Source organism: Anas platyrhynchos, chromosome 1, assembly GCF_047663525.1.
Source record: "Anas platyrhynchos isolate ZD024472 breed Pekin duck chromosome 1, IASCAAS_PekinDuck_T2T, whole genome shotgun sequence".
In the NCBI taxonomy this organism is placed as follows: Eukaryota; Metazoa; Chordata; class Aves; order Anseriformes; family Anatidae; genus Anas; species Anas platyrhynchos.
The window spans coordinates 13200760-13212026 of record NC_092587.1 but is presented as its reverse complement, the minus strand read 5'-3'; the positions used below and the strand labels follow the sequence as shown (position 1 = coordinate 13212026).

The following is an 11267-nucleotide window of genomic DNA, read 5'->3' as shown; positions in this document are numbered from 1 at the left end:
TCTATGGAATATATGGGTCTTTTTTTTTTTTTTTGCTCTCGTGCATTACATTTTGCATTCCCAGTCCATGAAGATCAGTTTTTAAAATTAAAACTGGTAAATTAAAACCAGTCAATGAGACTTTCTGCTAGGAGCAAACTGAAATGATCTTTAATTGTTAACAGTTAGCCTTTTTAAAACCTGTGCTGGGAAGTCCTATAAGTCTTAATAAATAAATAAGTAAATAAAATACCAACAAAGAAAGAAAAAGGAGATAAAGATCAATTAGTTCAAGTTCATTATGAGGAAGGGTTCTGTAACAGATGATTAAAATATTTGTGAGAAAAAGTAGCTCATATTCCTTTAGTGTAATTCATGTCTAACGAAAATCAGTATTTCTTTATTTGAAAAGGTATTTCTTCTAGGAATGTTATCACCAGAATATCTAGATGATTCAAAACCATTTTAAAACTACTGCTGTTAGTTCAGTGTTGATTAAGGGGAGGACATTTCAGATGGCATCTGTGTTGGGCCTTACATTTAAACAACAGCTTCAGTAATGGGTAGGATAATGTGATGTATATTACACATAATATTGTGGAGGAGACAAAGCTGCAGGATGTTATGAGTATTTTGTAGGACATGGTTAAAACTCAAATTGTTCTTTCAGTTTTCAAAATCGATAGCCTGTATTTTGTAAAATTCTGCATTTTAGAAAGAGAAAATGAAACTAAAACAGGCAGTACCTGTTATAGCTACGCAGAAACGTGGAGTACTGAATTATAAGGACCAGAGCCTTGTATGTCAGTAATGGAATGTTTTGTTTTAGATGCATTCGTTCACAGCACTTGTATGCAGAACAGTGACTGCTATGTTTTGTTTGGTGCTGGTAAGATTCCATATGGGGTATGGAGCAGGGGATGAAAAATTAAGACAGTTTTATGAAGACACATTGGAGAGTCTTGCATTGTTTCAAAACATCTCAGTAGTATTGTTCTGTGAAGAAAAGGTTTAAAAATAGCTCTTCCTAGGCCAGGAAAAAAAAGATTGAGGCAATGCTGCAGAAAGTTTTTATGTATTTTAAATAGGGAGGACAATGGCCATTTGAATTCTTTTCCTTTGGTAGTGGACAAACAACTTTATCAAAAAGATGATACATGAAAAACTTATTTTTAGGTTGAAGAACATGGAGAGGGACATCTAGACATCTCCATTGGTGAGGCTAAGAAAACATATGTATATAAAATCAGATACACCTGGAACAGACTAATTTCTTCTTGTCTCAGAAGAAAAAAGTGAGATAAAATTCGCAGTGTCTGACCTACTACTCTGTTAAATACAGAAGCAGGAAAAAAATCTTCAAAATATGGCAAAACATTATGTGATTGTACTGTAATTTGCATATTGCAAAATGAACAGTGTTTTTTTAGACCAGTGGGAAGGAAAAAGGGAAGTTCACTCTAAATGCAGTGATTGTCAGAGTTCTGGAGTGGGAATCATGCCAACTTCCACTTCTGTTATTCCTGTTGAGTTAAAAACTACATATAAACAAAGTAGATTTTATTTATATATATATATATATATATATAGCTTTACCTGTTTATTGATCTTGGCATATTTTTCTTGCCATTCTATTTGAAGACAGGTGTCTACAGAAAATAAAGTATCTACTGAATATACAGAAAAAAATATTATTAACAGCGGAGTGTATGTATTAACTTAAAAAGATGAAGCATCTGGTAATGATGTAGGTAACACAGTTCTTCTAAGTTTTCCAGCCTATACATCTGACACTATTTTCTCCATGGTTTGGTGTTCTGGAAGTTTCAGTAGTCTTGTTTTAATGTAAAGTGTTTACTACATGTTCTGTGTTTATCAGTGAAACTTCCTTCAGTTTCCTTTACGACGTTTAGATGTATTCCATTTCGTTTTGAATTGATGCTGCAGAAGTGACTGAAAATTTATGGTGGCTAACTCAACAGAAGCACCTGATGTTCCAGTGATGCTGATGAATGGAATAGAGCTCTCCATGAGCTCCCATTGAGTCTCTCCAAGCAGGCTTTAGGGCTTCTCCTGAACAGGAAGCTTTTGTAAAAATGTGCATGACACTTCTCTAATGACGATAGTAAAGCAGAGGTGCAGATAATCTGGCTCAAAATAAAGTATTTTGAAAAATATGTATGCTTTCCTTTAGAGTTATTGCTTAAGGGAGATAAAAATCCGTATGATTTTGTTCAAGTATGGAAACATTCCATGTTGCAGTTAACTGCACTGCAGTTTAGCTAAATGGGATGGATATATTTTCATACTACATTTTTATATGCTTAGCATTCTCTGCAGTTAAGGTAAAAAAAAAAGCGTTGGATAATTTTAATCTATAATTTTCATTGAAAATACTATTTCTGCAGGAAGTCAGTGGTAGTTTGGCACTGTTTTTGTTTAAGATTTTCTAAGATTTGCCTGTAGCTTCTTAATAGATATCAGAGTAGTAAAATGTAAATGCCTGAACTGAAGTCCTGAATCTTTGATGTATCATTCTCAAGATATTCAATAGCTGTAAATATCTAAGGCATAAAATATGACATTGAGAATATTTAGATTGACTTTATTCATCCATTTAAATATTCACTCTGTATATAAAAACATTCCTGCTTTAAACTGTGCCTCCCTCTGTTTACATGTACCACCTGGATAGTGGCTTCTCAGTGCCAATAACTTTCTGCTTTATCTCTTATAAGACATCTGGTATGCTCTCTCTATTAAGTATATTTCCATCTCTTTTGTAATAACTGATTTATGCCTATTCAGTACTCTTTTACATCTAATCTTAAGATTAGATATTTTTGTCAGTCACTTCTTAAAATTACTATCGTGTTAATATTCTCACAACTTGCTCTTTCACTTCTGGATCAGGGTGATGCCATAAAGATGCCAGCTTCTGAGCAAATGGGGTAGAATCCCTGCAGAGTATAGAGAAAACTGAATCTTCACTGTATTGGTCCTGAATCATCGAGCCACCTTCATTGTTCACATTCTTTTTCAAATTTGCTGCAAACACCAGGGCTCTAAGCAGAATATCTTTGTTCATGCAGTTGTCAAAAAGTAACAGCAGTGATGGCATCTAGGATATTAAATAAAGAATCCATACTTAATAGTCAGGGATTTAGTTACATGTACTTAACATTAACTTTAAAACATTGGGGAAAAAAAGACCTGCACCTAAATGGAAGCTATGTAAACCAGAACTCCATACGCTGCACAGCATGCATGTTTCCTCTTTAGAAAAGACTGGCTTGTGTGTGTATCACAGGCTGATCAATGCTTTGTACTTTCAATCTCCAAAATACAGTTGTCTAGAAAATTCCCATCTGTAAGAGGGTCTGCTTTTCTTCTAAATAGTGCTGGGTTTGCCCTCTGTGGTGATCTGAATGTTTGTATGTTAATGTATCTGATAGAACAGGAAAATATACACTTTTAACAGAAAACTGAACATTAAGCTACCCTAAATTTGTCTTAGTCATGAAAATCTGGTAATATCTAGATTAGCTCTGCTTCTGGCAGCAGATATCTCAAAAACAAAAGTTTGGTTTTTAAATTAGCTATTGCACATTTTAAGGAACTTATTTGGAGAGGAGAAGGAGGATGTGTAAGTGTTCCAGTCATGGATCTTTGTTTTGCTGTGAGGAAAAGATGTAACTGAAATAAACCTGTATGCCAAGTAGCAAGTATCAGATAAAAGTTCTCCATGGAGACATAAGTAATGCACAAAGAAAGCTTATTTATAGCGCTTAGAGACAAAGATTTATGGATGCATTTGAGAAAGGAGGTGGGGATTTCAGTGGAATTTGATTTTATTTGGTACAGGCCGTTAGCTATTGAAACAGCTGTTGAAAACAATGATCTACAGTACTGGTTATATTTGAACTTCGTACCCTATCAGAAATCTATATACTGACTGCATGTCTGGAAAGGATATTTTGAGCTTGTTTTTGAAACTCATCAGGATACTTTGTATATTACTTTAAAAAGTTCACAGTACTATCCCGTTGGTGAAAAGTAAGAACAGTATTTAAGTTGTCACTAATTATTTGGCTTTAAACTAAAAGAGGGTAGATTTAGGTTTGATGTAAGGAAGAAATTCTCTACTCTGAGGGTGGTGAGGCGCTGGGCCAGGCTGCCCAGAGAAGCTGTGGATGCCCCATCTGTGGAGGTGTCCAAGGCCAGGCCGGATGGGGCTTTGGGCAACCTGGTCTGGTGGGAGGTGTCCCTGCCTATGGCAGGGGATGAAACTGGGTGATCTTTAAGGTCCCTTCCAACCCAAACCACTTTGTGATTTGGAATGTTGCACATGAAATGTGACCAAATGCTTTAAAACGTCTACATTCTGTGACTCTCCATTTGCAAGAAATACAGTCTGCAATTAATATAATCTGTAATACACTGCAATCTAGGAGGCTAAGCTGTAAAAGACCGTATACATCTAACTATTAATTTTAATAAGGTACTTGCTAAAATTTTGCTCTGGAATTGCATATGTATTTGTAATATTTAAATTCTTCTAATTCATTTACAGATCTACACACATATACATATGTAAATGTTTAAAAAAAAAAAAAAGTGAAATAACAAGAACCTTACCTGAGCTCTGAGAAAATGTCTTGTCATGGCTGGGTTTGCAGATAAGTTCACAAGTACTTTCAAAACTTGGATCTGAAATGAGGAGCATACAAACTCATTGCAAGCTCTAAAACCAGAATGGGTGAGAGCAGAAATTAGTGCTTCCTTATCTTCTTTAGCACTTTTGTCTGCCCCTAACTTGCCCTGCTATATTTTACTATAGTCCACTATCCTCTGATTTTTCATAATTCCTTTTTTCTTAGAGTCTTTGAACACAAATTTTCACTAAAGGAAGGATACACTCATGCAGTCAAGCTGCTGCTTTTAATATTGTCACCAGACTGCAACGACTCCAATATATTCTCTACTGGCTTACCTTTTTTTTTTTTTTTAAAAAAAAAAAAAAAAAAAAAAAGATGAGAGACTATAGAATTTGCCTTTACTCAGGACTTTAGCTTTCACACGATTACATCAGCAAATTAGATGAATCAACTCAATTGTAACACAGTTTTATGCAATTCTTAAATACAGGTCTGGTACTTTCTTAGTATTTTAGAAGCAGGAGATGACAGTGAAAAAAGATAAAATCTAAAGAATAAGCAGATAAAGAGTAGGATGCAGAGAAAAAAAAAAAGCAAGCTACTAAAGTCTAATACTCAGCAAATCCAGTTTATTTTTTCCATTGTACTGAGAGATGGGATTGTTCCTAAAGAAATGTGTTCTCAACAAGCCACAAGTACTGACTTACTCATTTACTTATGCATCTGTGTTTTTTCACAAGATGGACTAAAACACTGTTCCTAAAGATCATTACGTGTAAAATCCTTGTCTCTAAATTAGAGAGACATGGATTTGACGGACAGACCGCTCCGTGCATAAGGAGTTGGCTGGATGGCTGCACTCAAACAGTTGCAGTCAGTGGCTCAATGTCCAGGTGGAGACCAGTGACAAAAGGAGTTCCTCAGGGGTCAGTATCAGGACCAGCACCATTTAACATCTTTGTCAGCAACACGGACAGTGGGATCGAGTGCACCCTCACCAGGTCTGCCGATGACACCAAGCTGTGTGGTGCGGCCGACATGCAGGAGGGAAGGGATGCCACCCAGAGGGACTGGGCAGGCCTGAGAGGTGGGCCTGTGCTACCTCATGAGGTTCAACAAGGCCAAGGGCAAGGTCCTGGAGCTGGGCTGGGGCAATCCCAAGCACAAACACAGGCTGGGTGGAGAATGGATTGAGAGCAGCTCTGAGGAGAAGCCTCTGGGGGTGTTGGTGGATGAGAAGCTCAACATTTGAAGTCCTCCTTTGAAACTTTTTTCTTTCAATACTTCTGGCAATAATTCCCAAATCAGCACAGAATCACAAATAATTTCCCATTGCAGCCACTCAGTTGCAAGAGATGTAACAACCGTAAAGAAAGGAAATGGAGATCTTAGGTTATCACAGCTTGGCATGTTTCTCCAGAGATTTGTGCATCAGTGAAGTCTTTCACATGTAGATAGATCCTCCTTGCTCTGTGATGCAATTGCAATGTTTAGGAAGCAGAAAAGAATTCTAGAGTTGCTGGAGCAAAGGCATAGAGCAACAACACAGTGCACACAGCGCTTGTTTGCTACAGCTCTATCCCGGTGAATGCACTATCGAGATGCTCTTCCTTCTCACCCCTATTCCTGGATCTACATAGAGAAAGTAATACTGATCCACATTTTACAGATTTTATGTATCATCAAGGAATATTTGATTTTCTAAGCACAGTCTAAGCCATATAACAAAAACAGTAGAAAGGAGGCTAGTAAAACAGCTTCATAACTGGTTTGTAACAATATAGTACTCATTACCTGTGTTCTTTCAGATCCTTCCGAAAGCACACGAAGAAGGCATGGGATCTGGTTTATCATCTTATGGTGGTAGTCACTGGTAACAGACATATTTGTCAACAACCTGAGCCCAGCGAGCTGCAGATCAGAATTCAGAGGGGCTGATTCAACATTCTTACAAACTTGTTCAATATATACCTAGGGAAAAAGGGAAGGCTCCTTTTTAATACAAGCACATTTTCTATTCACAAATAGTATCATTGGTCTAGCAACAGTAGCCTAAAGTGAACACAATACAGAATCTGATCAAGGCACTTGGAAACAAGGACTTTGCTTTGGTTTGTTTTTAATACACACAGATACTCTGTTGGCCTGATAGAAGCAGACAGTACAGACATGCTAAATAACTTCCCTGAAGCATAAATTACTCTGAAAACCCAAATTGTTTTGACTCCATTCTAGAAGTGGCATATTTGCTTTAAGGAGTTGTTTCAAAAGTGACTTAAAGCAACTAAGGTTCTTAAACATTGAGATCAAGCTAATGGTAAGTCTTGGAATGACATCCCTTCTTCCACCCACGTGGCCCATTCACTGGCGTGCTCCTCAAGAACAACGATGACAACTGACACCTGCAACTATTATTTACCTAGATTCTTCTGGATGACAGCACACAATGAATCTTGGAACCCTAACTAAGAAAAAAAAATACTTCTACTTTATCAAAGGAGTTGTTTTCTACCTATATGCCTACATTAATGTTTTCAATTGGCAAGCACCACTTCAAAAAAAAAGGTACTCAGCACTAAAGGTGCTGCAAATGACCACATACAGTCAAGATGTCTTTTTATCAAGCTAATGACAAAAATACCAAAAGTCTTCCAACCTGCATGTAAACTTGGACACTTCTCAATCAGATAATGTCAAAAGTGGCTGCTTTTTTTTTTTATGTCTGGTCCTGTTCCATCCATACCATCTTTGGTATCTACCAACAGGACTTGTTGCCATTATTACAGCTTCTTCTTTTAAGATTAAAATATCACACAGAAAAATGTATTGCAGACAAACCCAAGGGATCAATTCCCATTTTCTTCTCCAGTTCCTTTCCCTAAGCATCACACTAGGCTCAGCCTGCTACCCATCTTAATAAGCAACTGTTACTGATGTTCTAGACGTATTTGGAAATCATCTTGCCTCACATAATTTCACTATAAATTAACAGCACAATCTCTGTTCAGTGGCATTTGGTGAAAGCTAAACACAGGCTGTCTACTTTCGTGTCTTTTTTTTTTTTCTTTTCAAAAGAAGTAATTGCCAGTGTTATGATGCATTTTTAAGTTATCCATTTGGCCTTAGGATACACAGATCATCCAGATCTGACGTCTTATATGACTAACCTCAAAAGATTTTAGCATCCTTCCCTGTATTTAATAAATATGTTGAAAGCCCTGTACTATTTTCTATGACTCAATTACTCTTATTTTTTTCCCCTGTAAAAAACTTACCTGTATCTCTTCCTGATTTTTAATATTCATACTCAAATTATTAAGTGCATTTAGTGCTTTTTCTGTAACTTTGGGAACACAGTCCGAGAGCATCCCTCCAATAACAGAAAGGCCATCCAGATTTCGAATTATATCCTGAAATATAAAAGACACATAATAAGATTACTACAATTTTTAAATTAAATGATGAAGGCTTTACTCAAAGTTTCTGTTTAATCTACATGGAATGTGTTAATGACTTCCACATGACAGACTACTTTTTTAAAAGAGTGTTAGCAGTTTGTTATTTCTTTATGTTATCATCCCATACAAAAACAAACTATGCATGGCATTTATTTTGAAACTCTTACCAGCTTACAGTATCAAAAACATTTTGGAAAGTAATCTCATTTCACAGACATCAATACTATACATCCTTCTGAAAAGCTGCTCAGAAAATAATAGAATTTTGAAGAGCTTGCAAAAATAAGACAGCTCCTAAAGATGTTGGAAAAATACCTGTTATGCTTTGCTTGTGCTAAATTGGAGAAGGATTTGGTACAGCTTGTTAAAAAGATGTGCAATCACCAAGCTGCCCTTTGAGTATATTGCTTCCATTGAAATTACCAATAGTCCTGCTTAGGGTCAAAGTATTATTTGATGTTATTTGGCAATGGCATAATGCCTTTACTTCTAAAATTTGGTGCAAAGAATGCTTAAAGCATCTCAGATTATAGACGATCAAAGCTAATTATTGCATATCAAGTTTATAGAATAGTTGAGACAATGAACAGGTCATTTATGAACATGTCTCAACTGAACGTAAAAGTCCTGTCCAATCAGAAGAGAGTTTCAAGCTTTATATTATTAGAAGTAGAAATTATAAAACTTTGTCTTTCTTTTCCCTTACACTTTTTTTTTTTTCTCATGTAGAAGTCATTAAATCACCAAAAGACCAATTCACTGTTTTCAAGAAAATGGAAATGGGTCTTGATTCAGTTATGGTGTTCTGAGATATTTCTACTAGGAAAAGAGTTTTAAGCAGCCAGAATAGACAGCTGTCATAAGTTCCATAAAAAAAGAAAAAAAAAAAAGGAGTGTGTGTGGGGGCAACCCTGGAGGTTAAGCCTTTACAAAGACATGAAAATGTGCATCCATCTCAAAGCTCTTCTGCATCATATTCCCGATTGAATTGAAGAGACTTAGTTGGGAAGCTACTAAGATGCAAATGGCATGCAACTTTATAAACATAAAAAACCTACATTAAATTAATCTCAGTAGATTTCAGATCAGATCCTGAAATTGTCTCAAATTCAACCCTTTAATTAACATTACACAACTGTAAGTAACAGAAGATATAAAGATATTTACAGTACTTTGAAAACATGGAACGCCGTACAGACAAAGTTGTATAAATGTAATTTGTACAAAGATTGAGCTTAGATAAATCTTCTGAGGCTGGTAAATTACATTCTTTGTACTAGCAGGAAATAAAGGCATAGACATAAAATGGATTTTAGAACACAGGACAACCTAGCTCTCAGTCTTGTGTCACTCTTGAGCAAAACAGCACCTTTCATTTTCCATACCGACTGGAATTGAAACACCATTGTTTCCTACAAAACAATACTTACTTGATTTACAGAGAAGGCGGCACTGTTGCTGAGAGTGATTAAAGCTTGCTCTTGAATTAATGGATCATCTGTGGCCTGGAGCAAATGAATAAGTTTCTGTAGAGCATCCGCATCCATGGTATGGGGTGACTCTGGAGGACTTTTGTCTGTCACTGTTTAAAAATTAAATGAAATACTTAATACCAAGTTTCAGACATTTCACAGTTACCACTGAATGCTTTTTTTTACCAAGCTGAGCCTTAGCTCTTAGTTATAGTACATATTGTTCTGAGTTTGATTGTACCCAACCACCATATCATAGCAAAAAGATTCTGTTTTACCACAGCAGGACTCCCATCCTTTTTCCTGAATCCCATGGCTACTTCTTTTCAAAGTAGAAATGATAAAAAGAATAAAAGGAATATGTAAACAGAGCTTGGTGTACATTACTCTTTGGTTAACCAACAGCAAACCTCCCATTCAAAATTATAAGGATTATTCACCAAACATGCTAATTTTTTTCTAATGTTCCCTGAAATGAAACACGGAGATCTGTCTGAACACTGTGGGAAAAGAGAATAAAACTTCGGATTTGAGGACTACTATTTCCAGAAATTACGCTAATGATATTTTGCCAGTAAGCTGAGGTTCTTTGATGAAGTAACAGCCAAAATGTTAAGAATGCTGCTGTTCATGGAGTGCAGTCGCTTGGCTAAGGAAGGCCACTTCTCCATCTGAATGATGCTGTGAAGTACCTGGCTTTCATAAAACTGTGACACTAATGACAGCAAGGACCATTATTAGCCAGGTTGGAGGCAGAACTATTTAGGTAGCTGAACTGCTTGAAGACCCGATCTGTGACTATCGGACTAGTCACGGATGGCTGGAAATGACTTTTGGAAGCTAAGAAATCCTTCGCAGGTTCTCATATTTGCTGCCAGCACTTCCTCAGGCAAACACCATCACATTCCTTGATTTAAAATAAATAAATAAATAAAACCAAAGCAAATTACGATAACCCAACAGCTAGCTAGGGAAACCAACTAAATTGGTTCTTATCTGCATTTTCACATTGCACGTTCCTTCAGGCCCGCTTTTGCTTGGCTTTGAGTTATGGGGGCACACAGCTCCAACACCACAACTGCGTAGAAACCTGTTAAGTTGATACGCCGATTGGATATATAAGCTTTAGGGGAATTAAAAATGCATATATTTGAGGGCTGTTGTGCTTTTTTTTTTAAATAACAAGCCCACACCCCGCCACACACGGCGGCTTCTCCCCGCGGCTCGGGGCCTCTCCCAGACGAGCCCCCGGCGCTGCCGCCATCCCCTCCCCGCCTCACCTGAGGGCGGCCCCCGCCGGCGGCCCCCTCCCGCCGCCCGCCGCCACAGGCAGTAGCAGGCGGCGGCCCCCAGCACCAGCCCGGCCGCCGCCGCCCTCACCGCCGCCCCCCGCCGCTCCCCCATCGCCCCGGCCGCGGAAGCAGCCGCCCCATCCGGCACCGCCCCGCAGCCGGGGGGAGCCGAGGGGGCTGAGGGAGGTGGAGGGAGCTGAGGGAGATGGAGAAGGTGAAGGGAGCTGATGGGAGCCGGGCATTGCCGTACCTCAGCGCAGCTTCGGCTTTAGCGGCGCCCAGCAGCCGCGAAGAGCCTTTGCGAGAGACTTGGGAGAAAAAGGAGAACGCACTTTTTTATTACTGTTATTTTTATTCTTAACTATGCGTCTATTTACAGAGACCACTAAAAACAAACCTAATAAAGTC

At 37.8% G+C, this 11267-nt stretch overlaps 1 protein-coding gene across 1 annotated transcript; it reads right to left on the bottom strand.

The window, feature by feature from the left end:
* Window positions 1–1524: 1524 nt before the first annotated feature.
* On the bottom strand, window positions 1525–11003 carry ARMC10 (armadillo repeat containing 10). Its single transcript, XM_027459555.3, has 6 exons — window positions 10848–11003; window positions 9526–9677; window positions 7913–8047; window positions 6432–6608; window positions 4618–4689; window positions 1525–3100 (listed from the first exon to the last, which is right to left on the bottom strand). The coding sequence occupies exons 1-6, from the start codon at window positions 10969–10971 to the stop codon at window positions 2846–2848; spliced, it is 915 nt and encodes a 304-aa protein (XP_027315356.3). The 5' UTR covers window positions 10972–11003; the 3' UTR covers window positions 1525–2845.
* Window positions 11004–11267: the final 264 nt, after the last annotated feature.

Coding starts and splice junctions, on each gene's coding strand:
- ARMC10 (XM_027459555.3), bottom strand. CDS start 10,971: ATGGGGGAGCGGCGGGGGGCGGCGGTGAGGGCGGCGGCGGCCGGGCTG. Junction 9,678..10,847: donor CCGGCGGGGGCCGCCCTCAG/GTGAGGCGGGGA, acceptor ATTTTTAAACAG/TGACAGACAAAAGTCCTCCA. Junction 6,609..7,912: donor AAAATCAGGAAGAGATACAG/GTAAGTTTTTTA, acceptor CTTTTTCCCTAG/GTATATATTGAACAAGTTTG.